Source organism: Pan paniscus, chromosome 6 (assembly GCF_029289425.2).
Source record: "Pan paniscus chromosome 6, NHGRI_mPanPan1-v2.0_pri, whole genome shotgun sequence".
NCBI classification, from domain to species: Eukaryota; Metazoa; Chordata; class Mammalia; order Primates; family Hominidae; genus Pan; species Pan paniscus.
In genome coordinates this window covers 49,736,670-49,764,556 of record NC_073255.2, presented here as the reverse complement: position 1 = coordinate 49,764,556, position 27,887 = coordinate 49,736,670, and the positions used below count along the sequence as shown (strand labels likewise).

Below are 27,887 nucleotides of genomic sequence, written 5' to 3'. Positions count from 1 at the left end.
TAAGGAAGGAAGTTAACATTTATTGGATATTATGTGCTAGGTACAGTGCTAGGTGCTTTCTCATACATTATTGGACACTTCTTTCAGCCCCCCTTCACAAGGGTAACTCTTCTTTTTTTTTTTTTTGAGATGGAGTGGAGTCTTGCTCTGTCGCCCAGGCTGAAGTGCAGTGGCGCAATCTTAGCTCACTGCAGCCTCCGCTTCCCAGGCTCTCCTGGGCCCAGGTGATTTTCCTGCGTCAGCCTCCTGAGTAGCTGGGAATAACAGGCATGCGCCACCACACCTGGCTAATTTTTGCATTTTTAGTAGAGACAGGGTTTTGCCATGTTGGCCAGGCTGGTCTCGAACTCCTGACCTCAGATGATCCACCCACCTTGGCCTCCCAAATTGCTGGGATTACAGGACTGAGCCACCACGCCCAGCCTGCATGCTCTTTGTGGACCACCCACACCAGCTAAACTACATTCCCTGTTTCTCTCTTAAAGCACCCTGTTCTTTTCCTTCAGCACACTTGAACTTATTATAATTCACATATGGTATTTGTTTATTTCTTTAACATCTGACTCCCGCTGCAGAGGACCACGAGGGCAAGGACGATGTCTATTTTGCTAATCACCAAATCCTCAGTACCTAGCACAGTGCCTGCAAACAGTAGGCACTGAGTGATTTGTTAAAGGAATAACTCACAGGCTTATGCCTTGGTAGATTGGTAATGCCATCCACTGAGGCCAGAAACACAGAGGAGCAGGAATTAACAATGGCTATTTTTACTGAAGTAACTCCACTCTTCTACCTAGTTTTGAGGCTTCTATTAATCTGGGCACATTGCTCCATTCCTTCCTATTTCACTGGACACCCTTCCTCACACTTGTCTGTACCTTCATCCGTATTTTTCCAAATTCTTACTTAGAAGCTCACCCTCTTCCTCTTCTTGAATTTAAGTTACCTTTTTTTAAAGACTCACTTCCCCAAAGTTGCTTCTCCTGATTCAAACTTTGGAACAGCTATCATCAGCCTGGATATAAATTTCTAAAGTGCCAGCCTGGGAAAATCCTATGACAACAGAATCTCCACTAAGGCAGAAACTTGTTTTTTTCACTATTAACTCACCAACACCAAGAACACATTCTAGCACAGTCAATGCATCATACTGTGAAAAGAATGAAAGAATTTAAAGCTGGAATGAGTTGGAACAAATGTGAGCTGGTATCTTGGTTATCTACAGGCGATGCGGTCTCAGGCAAATGACTAAGTTCACCTAAGCCCATTTCTTCAGTTATGAAATGAAGCTGGCTCTCCCAGAAAGCTCATATTGTCCAGACTGTAATAGAGATGATCATGATAGGGTGATGGGCCTTTTTTAATTGTGGAAACAGGCCAGGCGCGGTGGCTCACGCCTGTAATCCCAGCACTTTAGGAGGCTGAGGCGAGAGGATCACTTGAGGTCAGGAGTTCAAGACCAGCCTGGCCAACATGGTGAAACCCTATTTCTACTAAAAATACAAAAACTAGCGGGGAATGGTGGTGGGAGCCTTTAGTCCCAGCTACCCAGGAGGCTGAGGCAGGAGAATCGCTTGAACTCAGGAGGCGGAGGTTGCAGTGAGCCCAGATCACACCACTGCACTCCATCCAGCCTGGGCAACAGAGTGAGACTTCATCTCAAAAAGTAAATAAATAAATAAATTGTGTTAACACTGTGGAAGAAAAATGATCGCTGGAGAGCCTGTGCACTCACATACATCCTTTAATTTTTACAACAGCTTCCGGGGGAAGGCGATTCCACTTTAGAGCTTTTCTTCCTTTCTAGCTGGGAGTTATCCTCCAAATTTTAACCTAATGATGTAAGCAAAATAAACACACTGAAGAGGTTGAGAAAAGAAAAACGGCTCACAACAGTCTGAGCTCTGTGAGGTCTGCAAAATGCATTAGGCCTAGAGGGACATGAGTATGGGACTTCGGTTATGCCCACCCTCTGCCCCCACATACACACATACCCAATCCCATGCATACCCAATTGTTTAAAGTCATTTCATTCCTGACTATCGGCCTCATCCATTACCTTTTTTTATTATTATTATTTTTTAGACAGGGTATATTCTGTCTCCCAAGCTGGCGTGCAGTGGTGCGATCATGACTCACTGCAGCCTCGACCTCCTGGGCTCAAGAGATCCTCCTGTCTCAGTCTTGACAGTAGGTGAGGCTACAGGTTCGCGCCACCAAGCCGGCCCCATTATCTTCGTGTTCTTAGAATTTGTAATACATGCCGGGCGCGGTGGCTCACGCCTGTAATCCCAGTACTTTGGGAGGCAAAGGCGGGCAGATCACCTGAGGTCAGGAGTTCGAGACCAGCCTGACCAACACGGAGAAACCCCGTCTCTATTAAAAATACAAAAGTTAGCTGGGCATTGGGGCGCGCGCCTGTAGTCCCAGGACTCCATCTCTAAAAAAGGAAAAAGAATTTGTCATACAAATAACAATATGTAGCCAATTGATAGCTTTTGTTTTTGTTTGTTTGTTTTGAGACGATGCGTCGCCCAGCTGGAGTGCAGTGGCGCGATCTCGGCTCACTGCAACCTCCGCCTCCGGGGTTCAAGCGATTCTCCCGCCTCAGCCTGCCGCGGACCTTGTCAGGGTCCGCGCTGAGAGGACGTCAGAGTAGTCAGTCCGCCAGAATACGGCTGAGCATGAGGCCTGCCTAACCTTGAAACCCAGCGCCCTCCTGATCCACACGTTCTAAGACGAATAAATCCTCACAGTCTGTGAAAACCCACCAGGAGAAGCACGTCCAACACTCTTTACCTCCCCAAACAAGTCTCATAAGCGGGAAAACCAACGCCGCGAATGGGCGGGAAAGCCACAGCGCCTGCAATCGCTTCACCTTATTAGCTAATTTTGCTGTCCTTCCCAGTGGCCCGCCTCCCTTGCTCGCGGGCGATATTTTTATTGGCTTTCGTCTGCGAGGCGTCCAATCTCATTGGTTTGCCTTTCTGTTCGTCAGGCTTGGGCGCCTGGTGAAAGGCAGAGAGCGCGTCACTATTGGGGCTGGAGGCCCGCCTCCGCGTGCCGTGTGCAAAAACAAACAGCCGTTAGGAAGGCGGTGCCGGGGGGGCGGGGTCTGGCTAGAAGGAGGCGCGCGATTGAACAGCCGCTGGGGTTCGAACCAGCAAGACAAGCGGGCATTGGCCACAGCAGCGCGAGGCGGGCACGGGGTATTGTCCGGCTCCGGCGGCGGCGGTCGGTGCTGCGAGAGCGGCGGCGGCGGCGCGGGTCGGCAGCGGGAGGGCGCGCGGCCGAGCGGAGGCGGAGTCGGCGCCGAGAACATGGTAAGGGCGGTCGGGTGGGCCGGGGGCACGGGGCCTAGGGGAGCAGAGCGCGGAGGCCCTGGCGTCCGCGCCGCTACCTGTGGAGTCGGGAGTTTGCGGGTGTCTGGGCTTCGTCCGGCCGAGCCCCTCGCCGCCCGCCGGGGGGCGCCATGTCCCAGCTGCGGAGCCCGACACGGGTCCCCGGGTGAGAGCTGGGCCTGGCCGGGTAGAGCGCGAAGTCTGTTCCGAGCCGGACAGATCTGTCCCGACGCTTGTGACGCTGCACCGCCCGTCTTAGAAGGAGGAGGACGGCAGAATCCGGCTTGGAAATGTAGAAACAAGTGCTGGATCTTAATGTGATCGCTTCTCTGTATGAATGAGGTCAAACAGGCTGCCGCTGTACAAGTTAGATAAGTCTTTGGCGATGTTTGGTTACGTAATCTCCCTGGCAGTCAGTTTGAGGGTTTCTGCGAAAGGGTGCTTGTATTTGTGGTCTTTTGAGCGACAAAGAATGGTTTTATAGACCAGAACCACACGATTTGTTCTAGGTGATTGCACAGGTTAGAAATGAACGCCCGTTATCTTCTGAGCCCCTTGCAGTTTGCGGTTTTCATTATACAACAGTACTTTCCTTTGCCCTTGCTATGGATTTTCAGTCTTAAAGTATTCATCTTTTCATTCTGAAATTCAGATCTAGATAAGAAGAGTGTGGCTTTAAAAAAATGAAAGTGAATAGAACTTCAGCCCCATCTTAAAGTTGAGGGAAAAGAGAAGGTGCTAAAGGATACGCTCTGAGTTGCATCAAAGATTGTGTAAAAATAATAAGACTGTTATGGAATCTTATTTTTGCCGGTATTCGTGCTTTAAGCATTCTGTTGAAAGGTTACTTCAGCGGGAGCTACCTGCTTAAAAGTTAGCACCAAGCTGTCATTTATCATACTGCAGATAGTATTAGATGATTTGTCTTGTGCTTGATGTGACAGATATGGTATTGAATAGACATAACACCTAACTGTAAACAGATTGGCCAGTCAAGAGGACAATGTTTGGTTATTGTAAAATACCCAAATCTTAGAGCTGGAATAGACTTTAGGGATAATTGCTTCCAACGTCTAACGTATAGTTTATTGTTATTGTAAAAAACCCAAATCTTAGAGCTGGAATAGACTTTAGGGATAATTGCTTCCAATGTCTCACGTATAGTTTATTGTTATTGTAAAGTACTTTATAGTACTTTAACAAACTGGGGTACAGCGTACATCTAATCTGTAAAAGGATTTGCTCAAACAGATGATTTTCATGATTCTAGTTTTTTGTGGTTTTTTTTTTTTTTTTGGTTTTTTGTTGTTTGTTTTTTGTGGGTTTTTTTTTTGAGATGGAGTCTCACTCTGTTGCCAGGCTGGAGTGCGATGGGCGATCTTCGCTCGCTGCAACCTCCGCCTCCCGGGTTCAAGCGATGCTCCTGCCTCAGTCTCCCGAATAGCTACAGGCGTGCGCCACCACGCCCTGCTAATTTTTTGTATTTTTAGTAGAGATTGGGTTTCACCATGTTGGCCAGGATGGTCTCGATCTCTTGACCTTGTGATCCGCCCGCCTCGGCCTGACAAAGTGCTGGGATTACAGGCGTGAGCCACCGCGCACAGCCAATTCTAGTTTTTCAGATATTTTTCAGTCTCTAGTGATACGCTATATGTTTTATATCCACTTACCAGTAGCTAAAAATACATAAGTATTAACATAAGCTAAAAATGCAGGAGACATTGAGTTGTCGTTCTTGATAGATTTTAAACCTGAGAGGAAGTAAGCAGATGTCTGTTAAAACTGACATGAAAGTGTCTTAGTATCCAGTTTGCAAGTTTATCCAAGTAAAATGAACGAACTCCTACTTCCTCCTCTCTCTCTCTCTCTGTGTGTGTGTGTGTGTGTGTGTGTGTGTGTGTGTGTGTGTAATTTTTTAAAACCAACAACCTTAACTCAGGTTAATACGAAGTCAGTTCTTGGAATTAAAAAATTTAGATTTGGGTTCTCAAGCACCAATTATATTAAAATGAATGTTCAAAGTAGGGAGGCTATATATACAGTTTGAGGGGATATCGGAAAGAAAGTAATTATCCATTTATTGTATAGTTTTATATTCAGATAAGTTTGATACCATAAAAGTTTTCTCTTGTTAAGTATGAGAAATGTATCAGGAGTCTCTAAATGTTGGAAATAGTCATTTAATGGATTGAGGCTTTTAAAACCTGACTGTATGTCTACTTCCTTAAAAAGCAAATAGAACACCAAATATGACATATCTGTAACAGTGAGGATAAAATTGCTTAAGCAGAGTAGTTATTATATGACCTGGGGAGCCTGGGGAATTTTGTAGTTGTTGGCTTTTCATTAGTGACTACTTCTTTTTTCCAATCCAGTCATAGGAAGACAGTGATTATAATTTTAGATGCCAGTTGAGAGGTTTTTAAGTGTTATATATTAGGGCAAATGGAGATAACAAGGGTTTTTTATTTGAGAAGTAAGACTGTCTTGTTAGTGGAGCTGACCTCAAAAATCCAAAAATTGTATTTTTCTTATATAACAACATAGTCAAAAATTATTAAAATATGAGGCATTCTGGTAGAAATAGCGTCTCAGTTCTTACTGGTAAACTTAAATCAGTCTCTTGTTGAATTACCTAATATAAGAGAGTGAATATGAATTAGTTCTTAGATTTTTATTTTTCCTGTTTCTGATACCTGCCAGGGTTTTACTGTTTTTCTTCCATATTATCTTGGGTGACACGCACTTAATCCACTTAGACGTGCAATTAGAGGAAGTATACAGGGGTAATTTTTAGCTTTAAAAAATTTTTAAGGAAAGGGTTAGCTACAAAGGGGATATGCCATTTCAAAGCTTACCATCTATTTTGAAAGAATAGCCCCTCAAACAGCCAATCTTGTAAACTGATTTCTTTTTTTTAACAGTAAAGAAATAATCTGTTTAAATGGTAAGAGCAAAATATATGAGAGAAAATTAGTTTTCTTAAGTCAGACCCTTAGTATTTCCTCCCTAGAGGCAAATAACATTTCTAATTTATTGTGTCACCTACTAGAAATACATGTGTACACATATACTCTATAATACCCCATATTTACTTAAAAGCTCATTACATTGGCACATACTTTGCCTTTTTCATGCAGAAATAGGTTTTTTTTAAGCGTACAGTTCAGTGGCATTAAGTACATTTATAGTGTGCAACCATCACTGCCTTCTGCCTCTAGAACTTTTTCATCTTCCCAAGTGGAAACTCTACTCATTCAACAATAACTCGGCCAGGCGCAGTGGCTCACGCCTGTAATCCCAGTACTTTGGGAGGATGAGGCAGGCAGATCACTTGAGGTCAGGAGTTCAAGACCAGCCTGGCCAACATGCAGAAACCTTGTTGGTACTAAAAATACAAAAATTAGGGCATGGTGGCGCGCACCTATACTACCAGCTACTTAGGAGGCTGAGGCAGGAGAATCACTTGAACCCAGGAGGCAGCTACCCCTGGCAACCACAAATCTGCTTTCTGACCATGAACTTTACTATTTTAGGGACCTCATAAGTAGAATCATACAGTATTTGTCTTTTTTGTAACTGGCTTATTTTCCTTAGCATAATGTCCTCAAGGCCCATTCATGTTGTAGCTTGTGTCAGAATTTCCTTTTTGAAGCTGAATACTATTCCATTATATGTATATCATTTTGTTCATCATTGGACACTCAAGATTGTTTCTACCTTTTGGCTATTCTGAATAATGCTTCTGTGAACATGGGTGTACATGTGTTTGTTTGAATCCTTGCTTTCAATTTTTAGGTGTATACCTAGAAGTGGAATTGCTAGACTGTATGACAATTCTGTGTTTAATTTTTTGAGGGTTTTTTTTTTCTTGGAACATGCTTTATTTTTCTGAGAGCTAAGTTCTAAATATTTCTGTGGAAGTAATATATGTTACATTGACATTGATAACAATTGTGAAATATTTCATGTATGCATAAAAGTTATATTGACTTGCAAGATTCTTTAATCTGGAAATTAATAAATATGTTTGTTTTTAAAAATCTCATATTTTTCAGCCTGGCACTGTGGCTTATGCCTGTAATCCCAGCACTTTGGGAGGCCTAGGCGGGCGGATCACTTGAGGTCAGGAGTTCAAGACCAGCTTGGCCAACATAGTGAAACCCACCTCTACTAAAAATACAAAAATTAGCCGTGTGTGGTGGTGTGCGCCTGTAATCTCAGCTACTCAGGAGGCTGAGGCAGGAGAATCGCTTGAGCCCGGGAGGTGGAATTTGCAGTGAGCCAAGATCGTACCACTGCACTCCAGCCTGGGCAACAGAGCTAGACTCCGTCTCAAGAAAAAAGAAAAATATTTTAAATAAGTGTTTAAGGTTTGATTTCTTTGATAGAAATTATAAAAGGTGATAGAATCCCATGTATATTTACAAATGAGGAAGGGGATCACCTACATATTGTTAACTACCTAAAGTAAAACTAGAAAAAATTCTGTTTCCAGAATATTTTTGAAGTAGTATTTTCAACTCTTTTCATTCAAAAAATTTTTTTTTGCATTTAGGCTGGAGGCAAAGCTGGAAAGGACAGTGGGAAGGCCAAGGCTAAGGCAGTATCTCGCTCACAGAGAGCTGGGCTACAGGTAATGAATCCATGCTGCCATTACATTATTATTTTCTTTACTGTTGTAATTTATGACCTATGCTTCATCAATTACAAAAATCTACTTGTATACTACAGACTTTTTTTTTTTTTTTTTTTTTTTTTGAGACAGAGTCTCACTCTGTCGTCAGGCTGGAGTGCAGTGGTGCAATCTCGGCTCACTGCAACCTCTGCCTCCTGGATTCAAGCGATTCTCCTGCCTCAGGCTCCCACATAGCTGGGACTGCAGGCGTGCGCCACCATACCCAGCTAGTTTTTGTATTTTTAGTAGAGACGGGGTTTCACCATGTTGGCCAAGATGGTCTCAATCTCTTGACCTCGTGATCCGCCTGCCTCAGCCTCCCAGAGGGCTGGAATTACAGGCATGAGCCACCGCGCCTGGCTGAGAAACCCTTTTAATCAGGAAGGCTAAGCTATAAACTGTTATCCTCTTGGCAGTGGTAAGCCATTGAGAGTTTGAGCCAGAGGACAACATTATCCAGATGATACCGAAAGAAGGGGGATGGGAACTTACACTGATATGCACATTCTGTATTTTAGGTCTCCATGTATATTCCCAATTAGAATTTATTTTAAGGCATACTTAATTTGAAGTAGAAAATGGAAGGCCAATGGAGGTTATTGCAGTGGTTTAGGAATAAAGTAACATACTTGAATGGGAAGGAGTAGAAAGCATGTGTGTGCAGAAAATAGGTGAAGCAGTATAAGGTTGAGAGAAAGTCACATGTTTCTCTAAGGCTTAGAACCTAAGGAACAGAGGAGTTTGTAGTAGGGGCAAGTTATGAGTAAATTTAAATGGAATCATTTTGAAGTTCACTAAAACATCCATGTGAAAATGTCCAGAAGTTGGAAACATGAGTTCAGCTTTCTAATAGAGGTGATAGAATTAGGAATTTGAGATCATTTATGTAAAATGGATAGTTTATGTTATGGATGAGTTTCCTAACCTAAGAGAATGAGAAAGGAGCACAGGGACGTTGGTGGACCCCTCAAAAACTTTAAGAAAAAGCTGAGGAGTAGTCAGACTTGGTATGAGAACTCTGAAGTCTAAGATGAAATGTTTTTGAGGGCCTACTGTATGCCAGACAACATACTGGTTACTAAGGATACAAAGGAAAAGAAGACATAAATCTTGCCCTTAAGAAGCTTTTGGTCACTTAGAGATGAAGTATAAATGCAAAAAAAAGATTGCTTGTTTTTATTAAGGAAGTAAAATGTCACTGCTGGCCTTCAAAGGTCAAGTTAGGGTTAGGAAAAATGGGTGACAAGAAAGTAAGGGTTTCAGGATTTGTTTTTTCAATTCAGTCTTTGGAAAGAGACTGTCTAGACTATAACTGGAAGCAGTTTTCATAGATTGTGAAGTTTTCAGTAAAGTCTGTAGAAGGAAAGGAACCAGCGGAAAGGAAGTAATTGTAGCTGTTGAAATAATGGAGCAGTGAAGGGTTGAGGGAGGCCTGTAAGAAAGGCACAGACTGGCGGGGCACAGTGGCTCATGCCTGTAATCCCAGCACTTTGGGAGGCTAAGGTGGACAGATCACGCAAAACCCTGTCTCTACTAAAAATACAAAACAGCCAGGCGTCCTGGCGCGCCTATAATCCCACCTACTCAGGAGGCTGAGGCAGGAGAATCGCCTGAACCCGGGAGGCGGAGGTTGCAGTGAGCCAAGATGGCGCCACTGCACTCCAGCCTGGGTGACAGAGTGAGACTCTGTCTCAATAAAAAAAATAATAAAGGGCACAGACAAGTGGGATCAGGATACTTTGAAATGAGAAAAATACCCTCTTTTTCAGAAAGTAGAAAGAACCACAATGAGATAATAGTATTGATTTTTCTTAACTATCAGATCACCTCTTGAAACTGAAGAAAGAACATTTAAGATCTGAGGAAGGTATTGGAGGTTCAAAGGTGCATGTGGCTATTATGTGAAGAAATTAACTAGATAGGAATTTGATCCATGGGTCATGTTGAACGTACAGTTGATGACAGCCCAGCATGGTTTTTTTTCATTTTAGAGTGATATTTTCCATATTATGCAGAGGTTAAAGATTTTGGACAGATTACCAGAACACAGATACAGGCCCTGGGAACTATTGATGCGTAATAGGTTTGGCTTCTGATATGTGTGATCAAGTTTTTTATTATTTCATGCTTACTCACATTGTTCAGCCTTTGATTACAGTCAGTGCAATGTTAAGACTCTGCAGTGCTTCCCACTAAGACATCTCTCTTTTAGTTTCCTGTGGGCCGCATCCACAGACACTTGAAGACTCGCACCACAAGCCATGGAAGGGTGGGTGCCACTGCTGCCGTGTACAGTGCTGCGATTCTGGAGTATCTCACTGCAGAGGTTTGTACAGGAATGTCTGTTGTATATGGCCATCCAGAAGGTGCACTAGTCTCAGTGACAGAAACCCATGGAATATATTTGAAAAAAGACATATTATGCTCACTGGGGCTTTTTTGTTTGTTTGTTTGGAGACAGAGTTTCACTCTTGTTTCCCAGGCTGGAGTGCAATGGCCAGTCTCGGCTCACTGCAACCTCTGCCTCCCGGATTCAAGCGATTCTCCCACCTCAGCCTCCCAAGTAGCTGGGACTACAGGTGTGCACCACTGTGCCCAGCTAATTTTTGTATTTTTAGTAGAGACGGAGTTTCACCATGTTGGCCACACTGGTCTCAAACTCCTGACCTCAGGTGATCTACCTGCCTCAGCCTCCCAAAGTGCTGAGATTACAGGCTTGAGCCACCACGTCCGGCCTCATTGGTTTCTTTAATAGCAGTTTGAGATGCATCTTGTCAGCTATTACCCAATGCCAATGTAAAAGAACCTTGGTGTACTTGTTTTTAAAGCTAAGCAAGGGGCTGGGCACAGTGATTCACGCCTGTAATGCCAACACTTTGGGAGGCTGAGGTGGGTAGATTGTACACTTGAGTCCTGGAGTTCCAGACTAGGCTGGGTGACAGAGCAAGACCCTATCTCAAAGTAAAAAAATTTTAAAAAGTTAAGCAAGGGCCAGCAATCTCTTATCTTTTATTTTTATTTTTTTATTTTGAGACTGGGTCTCACTCTGTCACCTAGGCTGGAGTATAGTGGCATGATCATAGCTCACTCCAACCTCAAACCTCCTGGGTTCAAGGGATCCTCCTGCCTCAGCCTCCCTAGTAGCTGTGACTTCAGGTGTGTGCCACCACACCTGGCTAATTATTTATTTATTTATTTATTTATTTATTTTGAGACAGGGTCTTGCTCTGTACCCCAGGTGGAGTGCAGTGGCACAATCTTGGCTCACTGCAACCTCCACTTCTTGGGTTCAAGCGATTCTCCTGCCTCAGCCTCCCCAGTAACTGGGATTACAGGCACCCGCCACTACACCCGGCTAATTTTTGTATTTTTAGAGGAGACTGGGTTTCACCATGTTGGCCAGGTCAGTCTCAAATTCCTGACCTCAGGTGATCCACTTGCCTCAGCCTCCCAAAGTGCTGGGACTACAGGTGTGAGCCACTGCGCTGGGTGCTAATTTTTTATTTTTATTTTATTTTATTTTTTTTTGAGACAGAGGCTCGCTCTGTCACCCAGGCTGGAGTGCAGTGGTGCAGTCTCGGCTCACTGCAACCTCCGTCTCCCGGATTCACGCCATTCTCCCGCCTCAGCCTCCCGAGTAGCTGGGACTACAGGCACCCGCCACCACGCCCGGCTAATTTTTTTTTTTTGTATTTTTAGTAGAGACGGGGTTTCACCGTGGTAGCCAGGATGGTCTCGATCTCCTGACCTCGTGAGCCACCCACCTCCGCCTCCCAAAGTGCTGGGATTACAGGCGTGAGCCACCACGCCCAGCCTATTTTTTATTTTTTTGTGGAGACAGGGCTCCCTATGTTGCCCAGGCTGGTTTCTAACTCCTAGCCTCAAGTGGTCCTCCCAAGTTGCTGGGATTACAGACATAAGCCACCATACCCCAGTGAAATTTGAAGTATGTATGTAATCAGTAGACAGTATTTGTGAAGTTAGAGCATAATGTTGTAGTTTATGAAGATTTGGGATGATGTAAAGTTTGGCCAGTGTGATGATATATAAAAATCACAAATATGATAATAGAAGTAAAAGACTCAGTCTGTCCTGGTTCTCTGCAGGGTTATACATACAAAATTGCTGTATATTACTCAGTTTGAAATTTCAGGAAGACAAGTTAATTGGGCAAGAGTTCTTGGGTCACAGACCACCACTTTCCCCATCCCTATTCCTCCTTTAAAAAAATCCGTTGGGAAGTCATAAAACTTCAGCTACATTCCAGACTGGGGAAGTAATTTGAGTCACAAGTAGGTCAAGTGCAGACGCATTCATTCTGGTGGAAACAGAAGGGTCTTACTTGGGGAGATATGATTGGGAGCTAGGCTGAGGAATTTAGCTTTTAATCTGTATGTCAGTTATCATTGCTGTCATTTATTTCATTAGTCTCACCAAGTCATCTGTGTCCCACTGGGGATTTAACATCGAATTATGGATGTTATGGATAGTTTCAGCTTCTCTGTGTCATGATCAAGGGGTGTTTTGTTTTTGGGGTTTTTCTTGTGTGTTTGTTTTGAGACAGGATCTCTCTCTGTCTCCCAGGCTGGAAGGCAGTGACATGATCTCTGCTCATTGCAACCTCTGCCTTCTGGGTTCCAGTAATTCTCCCACCTCAGCCTCCGGAGTAGCTGGGGCTACCGGTGTGCATCACCACACCTGGCTAATTTTTGTTATTTTCTTGTAGAGACAAGGTTTTGCCATGTTGGCCAGGCTGATCTCGAACTCCTGACCTCAAATGATCTGTCCGCCCGAGCCTCCCAAAGTGCTGGGATTACAGACATGAGCCACCTTTTATTAAAAGAGGCCACCTGGCCTCTTTTATTTTTAAAATTTTTTAAATTTTAATTAAAATACATTTTAAAACTTTTCTATAAGCATTAAGAAATAAATTTCACGGCTGGGCACGGTGGCTTACGCCTGTAATCCCAGCACTTTGGGAGGCTGAGGTGGGCAGATCACGAGGTCAAGAGATCGAGACCATTCTGGCCAACATAGTGAAACCCTGTCTCTACTAAAGATACAAAAATTAGCTGGGCATGGTGGCGTGTGTCTGTGTATAGTCCCAGCTACTCAGGAGGCTGAGGCAGGAGAATTGCTTGAACCCAGAAGGCAGAGGTTGCAGCGAGCCGAGATCGCGCCGCTGCACTCCAGCCTGGCGACAGAACGAGACTCCGTCTTAAAAAAAAGAAAAAAAAAGAAATTTCAGCTATTAAAGGTTCTGCAGAAATAGACCACATAGATATATTAAAATATATGACTTTGGCTGGGTGTGGTGGCTTACATTGAACATTCTGGTTCACAAGGTTCAAGCCCCATCTATCTAAGCGCCCCCCCCTTTTTTTTTAATCTTTGGAAACTTTGGTTAAAATTTTTAAAGTTAACACAGTGGCTCATGCGTGTAATCTCAGCACTTTGGGAGGTCAATGTGGGCAGATCATTTGAGTCCAGGACTTTCAGACCAGCCTGGACAACATGGCAAAACCCTGTCTCTACAAAAAAATACAAAAAATTGACCACATGTGATAGTGTGCACCTGTAGTCCCAGCTACTGGAGAGGGTGAGGTGGGAGGATTACCTGACCCAGGAGGTTGAGGTTGCAGTGAGCCATGATTGCACCACTGCACTCCAGCCTGCATGACAGTGAGACCATGTCTCAAAAACAAAAAAAAAAACAATTTAGGTTAAGATTGGACAATGAATACGTGTGGGTGCAGTCAACTTTTTTTTTTTTTTTGAGAGTCTTGCTCTGTCGCCCAGGCTGGAGTTCAGTGGCTCAATCTCGGCTCACTGCAACCTCCACCTCCTGGGTTCAACCGATTCTCCTGCCTCAGCCTCCCAAGTAGCTGGGATTACAGGCGTGTGCCACCACACCTGGCTGATTTTTGTATTTTTAAAGTTCAGCAGTTGATTCTCCTGTATACCCAACACTGCTCTATTTAAAATGAGGAGGTGGCCTGGCGTAGTGGTTCACGTCTGTAATCCCAACACTTTGGGAGGCCAAGGCGGGCAGATCACAAGGTCAGGAGTTTGATTTTTTAATTTTTATTTTTTTTTATTTTTTTTTTGAGACGGAGTCAAGGTCAGGAGTTTGAGACCAGCCTGGCCAATATGGTGAAACCCTGTGTCTGTTTTTTTTGTTGTTTTGTTTTTTGTTTTTGTTTTTGTTTTTCTTTTCGAGACAGAGTCTCGCTCTGTCGTCCAGGCTGGAGTGCAGTGGCGCCATCTCGGCTCACTGCAAGCTCCGCTTCCTGGGTTCACGCCATTCTCCTGCCTCACCCTCCCGAGTAGCTGGGACTACAGGTGCCTGCCACCACACCCAGCTAATTTTTTGTATTTTTAGTAGAGACAGGGTTTCACCGTGTTAGCCAGGATGGTCTCGATCTCCTGACCTCATGATCCACCCCTCTCGGCCTCCCAAATTGCTGGGATTACAGGCGTGAGCCACCGCGCCCAGCCGAAACCCCATCTCTACTAAAAATACAAAACTTACTCAGGCATGGTGGCAGGCGCCTGTAATCCCAGCTACTCGGGAGGCTGAGGCAGGAGAATAGTTTGAACCCGGGAGGCGGTGGTTGCAGTGAGCTGAGATCACACCGTTGCACTCCAGCCTGGGCAACACAGCAAGACTCCATCTCAAAAAAAAGAAATTATTTTAAATTATATTTTAGGCTGAGTGCGATGGCCCAGTACACCTGTAATCCCAGCACTTTGAGAGGCTGAAGTAGGAAGATCACTTGAGGCCAAGGGTTTGACACCAGCCCTGGCAACATAGTGAGGTCCCATCTCTTTTATTTTTAAAAAATTTTAAAAATACATTTGAAAACTTCTAAAAGCATTAAGAAATACATTTCAGCTATTAAGGGTTGTACAAAAATGGACTACAAGTATATATTAAAATATATGACTTTGACTGGGCGTGGTGGCTCACACTTGTAATCAATCTCAGCACTTTGGGAGGCCCAGGTGGGCAGATCATTTCAGCACAGGAGTCTGAGACCAGCCTGGGCAACGTGGGGAAACCTTGTGTCTACAAAAAACAAAAATACAAAAAAGTAGCCGGGTTTGGTGGCGCTCACCTGTGGTCACAGCAGCTCAGGACGCTAGGGCAGGAGAATAACCCTGCACTTGGGAGGTCAAGGCTGCAGTGAGCCAAGATCACACCACTGCACTCCAGCCTAGGCAATGGAGTGAGACCTTGTCTCAAAAAAAAAAAAATGACTTTTCTAAATGTTCACATCTGGCATCTTGGCTAAGGGATAATATCTCCTGTCCTTACCCTTATTTCTGTATAGAAGTGGGTTTTTGCTCAAGTTTGTGTCTCTGTTGCAGAGAATGAATATAAATGAAGTTAAATGAATTAGAGCTTTATAAAAGCATTATAGAAATACAAGAAAGAAAAATATATTATCAGTTTATGTATTGTGTGTGCATTTTGTATGTACAAATGCTAAGTGATCCTTCATTTGGGATCCTAGGTCCTTCATTTGATATGCTAATCATGGATGCTTTGTAGGTGCTGGAGCTGGCAGGTAATGCTTCTAAGGATCTCAAAGTAAAGCGTATCACTCCGCGTCACTTGCAGCTTGCAATCCGTGGTGATGAAGAGTTGGATTCTCTTATCAAGGCTACCATAGCTGGGGGTGGTATGTATTACTACTTAAGCCTTGATTCCTATTGGTCTTTCTGACTAATATATCGTTCAGATCAATGATATAGTATATTTGATTGGTTAACTAGAAAGCATATAAACTTTAATTTCATAAATACTAAATCTATAACAATTCTAAGCTTTTCATAATGATCTGAATAAATATTTCACCTTCTAGCCATATGTAATGCTATTTTTATTTTAGCCAGTTCTTTGTCTAAATTTCATATGATACTTAAAGCCTGATGTTTAACATATTTCCCATACTTTTTTAACTGTGTTTGAAAAATGAGTTGGAGACGTTGCATAACATACACTGGAAAGGGTTGAAATAAATACACTTGAAAAGTGGGTCAGGATCAATGAAAGTGAGAGGTAAGTTGGTGGTTCTTAATCTTCTTTGGATAACCCTCAAAGAACCTCATGAAAGCTGTGGTTACAGCTGGGCACGGTGGCTCACACCTGTAATCTCAGCACTTTGGGAGGCTGAGAGGCCCCGGATCACCCAAGGTCAGGAGTTCAAGACCAGCCTGGCCAACGTGGTGAAACCCCATCTCTACTAAAAATACAAAAATTAGCTGGGCGTGGTGGTGCACACCTGTAGTCCCAGCTACTCAGGAGGCTGAGGTAGGAGAATCACTTGAACCCAGGACAGAGGTCGCAGTGAGCCAAGATTACACCACTGCACCCCAGCATTGGCGACAAAGTGAGGCCATCTCAAAAAAAAAAAAAAAAAAAAAGCTATGGTTACTCTTCTCAAAAAATGCACGGAAAGTCACACAATTTTACATACAGTTTTAAAGGGTTCACAGACCCCTGGGGTGTAGCCATTGGTATAGATAGTTTAACAGTATCAGAATATGAAAAGGGACTTAAGTAAATTTCATTTTTTCTATAATTAACTTTTTACTTGAGGCAAAAACTTTAAAAGTTTTTAATAACTTTTTTAAATTTCATTCTAGGTGTGATCCCTCACATCCACAAATCTCTGATTGGAAAGAAGGGACAGCAGAAAACTGCTTAGAGGGATGCTTTAACCAACCCTCTTCCTCCCCGTCATTGTACTGTAACTGGGACAGAAGAAATAATGGGGATATGTGGAATTTTTAACAACAGTTAAATGGAAAAGCATAGACAATTACTGTAGACATGATAAAAGAAACATTTGTATGTTCTTAGACTCGAAGTTTGATAAAAGTACCTTTTCATGTGGTGACAGTTGTGTGTTGATTGGCTAGGTTTCTCCCGTGTGTTTTATACAAAAATGGAATTGATAAACCATTTTTTACAAAATTAATTTGTCTCAAAACTGTTCTGTTCATGATGTATTAGAAATATTTTGCTCAGACTTTAAATATTTTAAATCTCAGATTGGTTATTCAGAGTAACCTTAGAACAGAAATTGGGAATATATCTTTACAATGATTGATACCATGGTATATTGACTCTTAGATGCTATTGATCTGTAGCACCATTTTTTACAAACGACTAAGGAAAAAACCTGCCAATTAAATCATGATATGCCATCAATTATGAGACATCCCAGTTTGAGAGATGTTAGATTATAGAAAAGTATGCATTTATGACTGAAATGGTAGCGGAATTATTTGAATTCTACACCAAGCACTTACCATGTGCCAGGCCCTTTGCTGAGTGCTGTACTGACCAAGAAATGTTATTCCTGCCACATTATAGATGTGGAGCCTAAGGGTCACAGAAATTGTGTGCTGTGCCAAAAAACATTGAACTGGTAGATAGAAAATGACAGAGCTAGGATTCAAACCTGGATCTGGCTGACTCCAGAGCCTAGTTTTACCTGGAATTGATGTTCAGTTTATCAAAGGTTTCTCCTTTTGGTTTAAAATCCCAATTTTTGGCCTGGCATTGTGGTTTACGCCTGTAATCCCAACACTTCGGGAGACCGAGGCTGGTGGATCACTTGAGGTCAGGAGTTCGAGACCAGCCTGGCCAACATGGTAAAATGCCGTCTCGGCCAGGCGCGGTGGCTCACGCCTGTAATCCCAGCACTTTGGGAGGCCAAGGCGGGTGAATCACGAGGTCAGGAAATCGAGACCATCCTGGCTAACATGGTGAAACCCCGTCTCTATTTTAAAAAATACAAAAAATTAGCCGGGTGTGGTGGCACACGCCTGTAGTCCCAGCTACTCAGGAGGCTGAGGCATGAGAATGACGTGAACCCGGGAGGCGGAGCTCACAGTGAGCCGAGATGGCACCACTGCACTCCAGCTTGGCGACTGAGCAAGACTCCCTCTCAAAACAAAAAAAAAAAAGTCTCTACTAAAAATACAGAAATTAGCCAGGCATGGTGGTACACACATTTTTCCCAACTACTTGGGGCACTGGGGCACAAAAAATCACTTGAACCCAGGAGGCAGAGGTTGCAGTGAGCCAAGATCACGCCACTACACTCCAGCCTGGGTGACAGAGTGCGACTCTGTCTCAAAAAAAAAAATAAAATCCCAGCTTTTAGTAGTCTCTTAGTCATGCAATAACAGTAATTTGTACAATCTTTTAAAAATTATTTTTATTTATCAGTTTCTAAGAAACTTTTTTGTTTGTTTTGAGACAGGCTCTTGCTCTTTTGCCCAGGTTGAAGTGCAGTGGCATGATCCTGGCTCACTGCAGCCTCCACCTCTCAGGCCCAAGCAATCCTCTTACCTCAGCCCTGCAAATAGCTGGGACCACAGGCACATGCCACCATACCTGGCTAATTTTTTTTATTTATGTAAGAGACAGAAGTCTCCCTATGTTGCCCAGGTTGGTATTGAACTCCTGGCTCAAGCCATCCTCCCACCTTGGCCTCTCAAAGTACTGGGATTATAGGCATAAGCCACCATGCCCTGCCCTAAGTAACTGTTACTTGAGTTAATGTACTAGTTAATTGACCCTTAGAAAATTATATTTTTCTGCTTGTAAGTCTTCATTAAAGAAGGAAATTTTAAAATATTTTATAGTATAACACTATCCAAACTCATTTTTAAAAACATTTTATTATGGAAATTTTCAGAAATGCACAAAAAGAATAGCAGAATGAAGCTCCGTGTACCCATCCTCCAACAGCTGTCCTGTGGTCAGTCTTGTTTACCTGCATCCCCACCTATCCCCTGCCCCAACCCACAGGGATCAGTTTGAGTCCCATTAACAGGCATAGTATTTTCATGTCTGTGTGATCAGAGACATTCAAATATAACTCCAAAGATAGGGTACGTTTTTGAACATAACCACAATACCATTGTGTAAGACTGCTAAAACATTTTTTGATGCCAAGTACCAGTCAATATTCAAACTTCCTGATTGTCTCATAAGTTTTTTTTAACAGTTGGTTTATTTGAGTCAAGATCCAGGCAAGATCTAGATCCTGCATTTTGTTAATATAATCTATAGATTTAACTTTCCTGTTTTTAATTTTTGAAGAAACTAAGTTGTTTGTCCTATAGAATTGTCCCTCAATGGATTTTACTGAATGTATCCTAATGGGATTATGTACACCTTTTCTGTCCCTTATATGTTCTATAAACTGACAGATCTAGAGGGCTTCTGTTGTTCTGTTTTGCTTTTTCACAAAAATAATTCATAGGTGATACATGCTCCATGTTGTATCACATCATGGCACATAATGGCTCTCATCTTGTAACATTAAGATTGATAGTGGGTTTGGATGCTGCCAGCCCACTCCATTCATTACAAAAGTTCTCTATCAGCTTTTCCCCTGATGGATTTAGCCATCATTAATGATATTTGCCCACATCTGGGATTCCATTAGAGGTTGCCAACCGGTGATATCTTGTCATTCCTTCTGCATCTATTAGCTGGAATCCTATAAAGAACTTGTGCTCATTAATTCACGAGGCAGGATAAAATAGAAATTTCAAATTCTGATTGAATTATCTAGGCACCCATTTTGAAGTTTCTGTGTTGAGAGTCAGGCCTACAGTAAAAGTAGCAATAGAAAGCTGATTGTTTGAAAAAAAAGGGGGGGGGAGTGCAATATAATCAACAGACTTTCCTTTGGCTGAATCACTTGATTCAGGGCAATTTTTACTGCAGTTTTATAGATAATTGCTTCAAATGTCTAATTCATTTTGATAGTTTAGTTACTTGACTACATAATTTCTTTCCAGGGTTGTATTTTCACTTTGTTTTCTAACAAAAAACATAGAAATAGAACAACTAGGTCATGTACTCTGGGCTTAGCTCTCACAGTTATGATCAGTCTCATTTCATTTGTACCCAACCCCTTGAGTTATTTTAAAGCACGTTCCAGCTATCATATCACTTCATGTATAATATCTTAATACGTATCTAAAAGATAGCTTTTTTATGTTTTATTTTATTTTTATTTTTTCAGACAAAGTATTGCTCTGTCGCCCAGGCTGGCATGCAGTGGCACAATCTCAGCTCACTGCAACCCCCACCTCCCAGGTTCAAGTGATTCTTCTGCCTCAGCCTCCTGAGTAGCTGGGATTACAGGTGCCTGCCACCATGCCTGGCTAATGTTTGTTTGTTCTTCTGTTTTTGTTTCTGAGACAGGATCTCACTCTGTTGCCTAGGCTGGAGTCCAATAGCCTAATCTTGGCTCACTGCAACCTCAGCCTCCCAGGCAACTGGGACTACAGGCATGCGCCACCATGCCCAGCTAATCTGTGTGTGTTTTTTGTTTGTTTGTTTATTTGTGTAGTAGAGATGGGGTTTCACCATGTTGGCCAGGCTGGTCTCAAACTCCTGACCTCAAGTGATCCACCCGCCTCAGCCTCCCAAAGTGCTGGGATTACAGGCATGAGCCACTGTGCCTGGCGTAGAAAGTATTTCTTATAATTAAAAACAACACCCAGTCTAACTAGTATAACACCTAAAAAATTGTCAGATCTGTATTTTAGATAGTACGACACAGTGAAGTGCAATGGCACTTAAGCAGAGAGAAGAAGGATTTTTCTTTTTCTTTTTTTAAATAGAAGGTGTTAGAACCTGAACTGGGCCTGGTTTGCATTTGGGAAGAGTCCAGTGGGGAAACAACACAAATAAGGTCTTGAGAATGAAGAATTGCATTTATATAGGGAGTTGTAACAAATGGCCTGGAGAGTATCTGACTCTTTATGATAATGAGAAATGTGACTTGCTTTGGTGCCTATGGTTGAATTTATTGCGATGCTTCTGACATTATGAAAATTTTCAAACATGCAAAAAAGTTCCAGTAGTTATCCAGTGAATTCTTATACTCACCACCTATATCTATAGTTAACATTTTACTTGTATTTTATCCAGTTATCAGCTCATCTATGAGATGGCCCTTATTTATTTGCCTGCTGTTTTTATTCTCTATTTGTCCTGTTATTTCTTGTTAGAGAAGAGAAGGTGTTCTTAGATCAGAAGATGCCATTGTATTAGGTGACGGCAAGGTTTTGCTGATTTAGTGGAACAAGATTCTACTGGGATGTGTGCTGAGCTGAACCAAGGAACTGCCCGAATGTGCTGAACAAGGACATTTGCTTCTCAGATACGTGAATTCAATTTTAAGCAAGATTCTTGATCTGCTTCCCAGCAGCTTTGATTTAAAGTAATTTCAGAGCACCTTTCCTTGCATATGAGTAATTTTCTGAATGTATAAAATATTCTATTTATGTTTGACCTTTTGGATAAACTGTGTTGCTGCAGTGTTGGTCCACACTACCATCCTAAGTGAAGACTTAGTAAGTCTGAGGATCTCCAGGCACTGGAAAGAGTGAGAACCTGGGAGTGAAAGGGTTATAGTTAGTGTCCATTTTTCGGGTTTTGTTTCATAGGGAGTCCTGAGTGGGGTAACCTGAAATGTTTTAACAGTTGAAGATCATCCCATTCCTATCCCCAGTAAAAATAGGCCTTTCCACAATCTTCTACCAGTTAACTTAGCTTTTTTTTTTTTTTTTTTTTTCCCCTTTAATAGAGTCTCATTCTTGTCACCCAGACTGGAGTGCAATGGCACGATCTTGGCTCACTGCAACCCTCCCTCCCAGGTTCCAGCGATTCTCCTGCCTCAGCCTCCCAAGTAGCTGGGATTACAGGCGCACGCCACCATGCCCAGCTAATTTTTGTATTTTTAGTAGACATGGGGTTTCACCATGTTGGCCAGACTGGTCTCAAACTCCTGACCTCAGGCGATCCGCCCGTCTAAGCCTTCCAAAGTGCTGGGATTACTGGCATGAACCACCAGGCCCAGCCAACCAGCATTTCTTAAGGTGAAAATACATGGTGTTAATTTATATTTTGAGTGAGACCCAGTCCAGCTGCTATAACTGCTTGGACACTTGGCAGAGGACAGAGTACTGCAAAACTGTCTAAGGGAGACAGCATTTTGCCTTGGGTGCTGTAGATGTACAAGAGAGGTTCCAGGAGGGGGTGATAGGCAGAATTTTGGTCCCCATCACCTTCCCTGCCCAGTGTTATGCCTATGAATGTGTTACATTATGTGGTAAAGGGGACTTTGTAGATGTAACTAAAATTTCTAAAATAGAGATATTATCCTGGATTACCTGGGGGAACCCAGTGTGATTACATGAAACCTTAAAAATGGAAGAGGATGCAGGAGTCAGATTCAAAGGAAGGCCCAAGGTGCTATTGCTGACTTGAAGATAGAGGGGCCATGTGGAAATCAAGAGAAGGAAGTGAATCCTTCCAGTGAGCTTGGAAGAGCACCTTGAGGCACAGATGAGAAGCTTGGCCTTACCTGATGCCTTGATTTTAGCCTGGTGAGACCCTGAGCATATAAATTTGCTGTGCTATGCCACACTTCTCACCTACAGAAACTTAGTTTAAAGCCACTAAGTTTGTGGTAATTTGTTACAGCAGCAATAGAAAACAAATAGAGGAATACATACAGAATTTGTTGGCTTTAGGCCCCTGAGGGTAGAGATTTATGGCTTGTGTTACAAGTAGAGAGCAGTGGAGAGTTGGGCTTTGTAATTCTTTCAAGGGTGATTGTAGTTCTGGAGTCCTATCTACCTGGGTTCAGATCTTTGTCGGCCAGTCCCTGGCTGTGTGACTTCACTGCTTTAAGCCTCTGTCTTCATCCTTAAAGTGGAGATGATAGTACCTACCTCACTCTGATCTCTGAATGAGAACACATGTAAGACACTTAGCACAGTTCCTGGTGCTCAAAGAGTTCCAACACCTGAAAGCACCATGGCCCTGTTTGTTTTTCAGTCAAGATTTCTAAAAGCCGTTATTACCAGAGATTCAGTGAGAACATGGGCAGGGTAAACTCAAAATGGAGAACATAAAACTGGGACTCCCAGACCAGTCACTTAGAAGACTGCTGCAGGAAGTACCAAGGTCATTAAGAATCAGTAGTAATAATAAGTAATGTGTGAATCCATTAGAATGTTGAGAAGTAGACCTTTGACATTTCAGAAAAATGTATATCTCAGACACAGCCATATGTATCGTTATCCCTGAGTTGGAAGAGCATCACAGAGCAGTTTCACAAAAGCTTCAAAAAATATACTAATTGCTGGTAATATGTGAACTAACAGAAAAAAATAGCCATGTTAAAATAGGAGTGCCTGACAATTAGCTCTGTTCATCTTGTCTCCTAGCTGTAAGCACCCTAGATTCAAATTATGCACCTAGAAAACTAAATTACTATGTATGTTATAGGCCTTTGAAATGGATACATGAAAATTAGTGAAATCAGAATGAACGTTTCACCTGCCAAAGATATGTATTTTTATAAGTGATACAAGGGCCCCATGAGCTCCATGGCCACATCTGTACAAAACAGGCCCTCCTTTCAGGAACTGGTCTCGAGAGAGCAAAGGGGTCAACTCCCTAAATGGCAGCTGAGACAGTCCTCCCTGGTGGCATGGCCCTGTTTCCTGTTGATATGGTGATAGTTGGAGAGTCAAATTTTTACCAGAATTTGTGAATATCATCTCTGGTTAATGATTACATAAAACCTTTTAAAATTTTAAAAAATTATTTCTAATTCTATAAATAAACTCTGCAGTTGTACAGCCACTGTACAGCTAACATCTCAACACTGGAAATGAGGCTGGTTTCTTCCAGTTTGGCTCAGATTCTTCAGGGAAGCCCAGTTAAGACAAACAGCTCTCTATACTCAATCCTTACTTTGCTGAGAAGATACAGGCCTGCCCACTCGCTCCCACCTACTCTTCATGAGGAGTCCTTTATTCCTGCATGTTTCCTGTTCTTTGGGACCTTTAGGAGCTAACCTCCACAGATGCTGATAGTCTGTAGAGTCAGGAATACCATGTAACATGTTGAAGTAGACTAAAGATTAGTTCTTTGGCAATAGCCCAGTCTGGACTTACTATGTACTTTTGAAAATAAAACTGCTTATTTGTAAACTCTGTAATTAGGACCTTTTGCTATTTGAGTTATATTCCTTTCTAACTTCAAACGTCTGCATTCATGTATAATAGCCATTTTATGCACAGATGAGGTGATTCCCACACTTTTTTTCACAGATGTTTCATTATCTGGATGAGTGTATTACATAATAAATTTGAATAATGGTAGTCTTCCAAATGACAAAAAGCAAGCTAGTTGATTTGTCAATTTTGAGTTTAAATGTTTTGACTGCTTATCAGCAAAAAAAATCAAAGAATAGCATACTAATATTAATGGAAATGCAGAGTATATTTAATTGGCATGATTTTTTCATGGATGTGTGCTTCATTTGATCTATTGTATGTAGCTCGTGATCACATTTTCTGTTGGTTAACATTGTTCCTAGCTTATATGATGGAATTAAATATATTCTGTGTAAAAAGAGGTATGGACTAAATATTTCTGGACGATGGCTTTCAGCTTTAGAAACTCTGAGAAAGGGCTGGGTGTGGTGGTGCACACCTGTAGTCCCAGCTACTTAGGAGGCTGAGTAGGATTGCTTGAGCCTGGGAGGTCAAGGCTGCAATGAGCTATGACCATGCAACTGCACTCCAGCCTGAGCAACAGAGTGAAATCCTGTCTTTAAAAAAAAGAAGAAGAAGAAACTGAAAAAGTGAGTCCTCCCATCTCTGAAGGTGTTGGAGGAGAGGGTGGACCTAACCAGCCCTGGCCACTCTCAGGCCACACTCTGCTGAAGAGCCTCAGGCTCCTCTCAGTTTTCCATCTCCACAGCAAGAAGGCAATAATACTTCATTTTACAGATGAGGAAATTCAGGCAGAGGAAGATGATTCAACATCCCAGGGTCACATAATCTGAAATGGGAAAGTGCTGAGAATCTGGTCTGTTTAGCTCCAAAACTTAAGTTTTTTCCTATGGAAGGGGAAGGTCACTAAACATTTCTTTGAAAACCTACCAGCCTGCCTTATGTGGATTTAGCTCATTTAACCCCCTGAATAAATCTGGGAAATAAATACCAGCCTCATTTTACAAGCAAAGAAATTCAGATTCAGAGATGTTAGATACAGCCTGGCGTGGTGGCTCATGCCTGTAATTCCAGCACTTTGGGAGGCAAGTGGATCACTTGAGGTCAGGAGTTTGAGACCAGCCTGGCCAACAAGGTCTACCAAAAAATACAAAAATGAGCCAGGCATGGTAGCACGTACCTGTAGTCTCAGCTGCTCGGGAGGCTGAGGTGGGAGAAATTGCTTAAACCTGGGAGATGGAGGTTGCAGTAAGCCAAGATTGTACCACTGCACTCCAGCCTGGGTGACAGAGTGAGACTCTGTCTCAAAAAAAAAGAAAAAAAAAAAAAAAGAGATGTTAGCCCAAGCCCAGGGTTACATGGCTCCAGTTGGTGACACAGGAATCTGAACCCAGGTCAGTCTGACCACAAATCCAGGTCAGTGCAAAAAGTTTCACGAGTCTGCTCAAGGGGGTCTGCAGCTGGCCCGTGGACATGCGATGGCACTTACATTCTTCTGGTTTGCTTGAGGCCACATATAGAAAAATATCTATAAAGCCCTCATGTTAATGTCTCACATGTAGAGCCAGGTGGCCTTTTGAGCTTAGGTAGCTTTGTGCCTATTTATCGTCTGGGCTTTCAAAAAGAGTTTGTGGAATAGGTATATATGAGAGGTACATGTATTTCCTGGATGGTCAGAAGCCGTGACTCCCTGTTTAGTATGGAGCCAGGCAAGTCTGGCACTCAGTATTCAGTTTAGCACTTCCTGCACACAGGCAGGCTCATCTAGTCTCCAGCCCCGTCCTACAAGCCCCTCACATGCCCAGAATGCCAGTGGGAAACTAACACTCTGGGAATTGCCTATAAGCCTGTAGACTCCATAGCCTCCTGCCACAGCTGAGTGTGAGTGTGGACCTCAGCAGCTGAGGAACTCTGCTCCAAGGCTTTGCTTGGTGGGGTTCAGCAGCAAAACCCTATGTGACAGCCTGTCCTGTCAAAAACTTGCTCCTGCTCCCACACAAGCTGCCTTTTTTTCCTCACTTATCAGGAGCATCAATTCCTCAATCCCCATTCCGCTTTTACTGCCTCTGCCCACTTCCTGCTATCTTCCCCAACTCTGAGTACAGCCACATACTTCTGGAAACTCATGATAATCTGTTTCAGATATTCTTCCTGGAGGACATTCATACCGTATTCACACATTGCAGAGCACACATTCTGACCTTCAGTTCTGACCTTTTCTTCAGATTTACACACATCCTTTCATTTTCCACTGACTCCCTATGCTCTTGTAGTCACCTCCTAATTACCCAGTTTTGTTTGTTTTTTTAGAGACAAAGTCTCATTGTGTGTGTGTAGGCTGGTCTTGAACTCCTGGGCTCAAGCAATCCTCCTGCCTCAGCCTCCCAAAGTACTGGAATTACAGGCATGCACCACCATACCCAGCCCAGTCTTCCAGTTTTAACCCATTCTACATACCACTGCCAGACTGTCCATATACCACATTTTAGACTGTCCCTAAAATGTGGCCCTTTGAGTCTGGCAAACCCTGCTCCAGTCAGTGCCTGTCTCATCCAGGAAGGCAAGGCCTTGTGTCTGCATCTGAGGACACATACTCGAGCTGCTTCCTTTACTGGTCCTCTGTCATCAAGTTTGGTTTTCTCCCACCAGTGAGTGTGATTTCATTTCCAGCTCATCCTCTGGTCCTGATGTATTGAAAGTCTTCCATATGCCACTGCAGGGGCTTTGCACACAAACTGCTACTGTCTGGCTGCCACCCTCAAGAAGCTTATAACCTAAGTGAAGGAAGGAGACATGGGCATATAGACGGATTCCGGGCACAAGGCCGCATATTGTTGTATGACAGGGCGCCAGATGTGTGGTATTGGCCCCTTCTCATTGTCCACAGATTTTTTTTTTTTTTTTTTTTTTTTTTTTTTTTTTTTAGTTTTCGCTCTTGTTGCCCAGGCTGGAGAGCAGTGGCGCGATCCAGCTCACTGCAATCTCCGTTTCCCAGGTTTGGGCGATTCTCCTGCCTCAGCCTCTTGAGTAGCTGGTATTACAGGCACACACCACCATACCCAGCTAATTTTGTTTGTATTTTTAGTAGAGACAGTGTTTTGCCATGTTGGCCAGGCTGGTCTCATACTCTGAGGTGATCCACCCGCCTTGGCATCCCAAAATATTGGGATTACAGGCATGAGCCACTGTGCCTGGCCACAGATTGTTTTTTCAAGTAAAAACTATTAAGATTTTTTTAAAAGCTGGATGTGGTGGCTCATGCCTATAATCCTAGCTACTTAGGAAGCTGAAGCAGGAGGAACCCTTGAGCCCAGGAGATCAACACCAGCCTGGGCAACATAGCGAGACCCTCATCTCCCCACCAAAAAAAATTTTTTTTAATTTTAAGGTTCTTTTAGAAGGTGTTCTAAGGGAAAAAAAAATGTTTTTAAGTGTTCCAAAGTACCCAAATATAAACACCTCAGAGTTTAAAGGCGGAGATTTCCACTCAGTGGCTGGGAGTGTCCTGGGAGTGTGAAAGTGAGAGCCTTGGAGATGGGGACACCCAGCTAAGGGAAGGGAGGGAAGGAGAGAAAAAGGGAGGGAGGTGGAGGAGAGAAGGAGGGAAGAAGAAGGAGGGGAGGGAGGAGACAGAGGGGAAGAAAAGAGAAGTGGAGGGAAGGAGAGATTGAGAGAGGGAGGGAGCACAGACAGGCAGGCATTCCAGAAGAGAATGAGAACTGTGGCATGTCAAGTTGCTGAGGGGCAAATTCCCTCCTCTGATCAGTAGCTAGTAGAGACTGACTGAAAGG

The 27,887-nt window shown here is 43.0% G+C and overlaps 1 protein-coding gene across 6 annotated transcripts; it reads left to right on the top strand.

The window, feature by feature from the left end:
* The first annotated feature begins 3,122 nt into the window (after positions 1–3,122).
* LOC100974682 (histone H2A.V) lies at positions 3,123–24,496 on the top strand. Of its 6 annotated transcripts, XR_008955791.1 has the most exons (6): positions 3,194–3,323; positions 7,900–7,977; positions 10,232–10,345; positions 15,575–15,704; positions 16,672–20,200; positions 21,073–24,496. XR_008955791.1 is itself a non-coding variant. In XM_057302865.1 (5 exons), the coding sequence occupies exons 1-5, from the start codon at positions 3,321–3,323 to the stop codon at positions 16,731–16,733; spliced, it is 387 nt and encodes a 128-aa protein (XP_057158848.1). In that variant the 5' UTR covers positions 3,123–3,320; the 3' UTR covers positions 16,734–24,496. The 6 variants fall into 6 exon arrangements, 5 of the variants coding, with proteins under 5 accessions (XP_057158848.1, XP_008967103.1, XP_008967114.1 ...); XM_057302865.1 differs by having other exon boundaries at positions 3,123–3,323; positions 16,672–24,496; XM_008968855.4 differs by lacking the exon at positions 16,672–20,200.
* Positions 24,497–27,887: the final 3,391 nt, after the last annotated feature.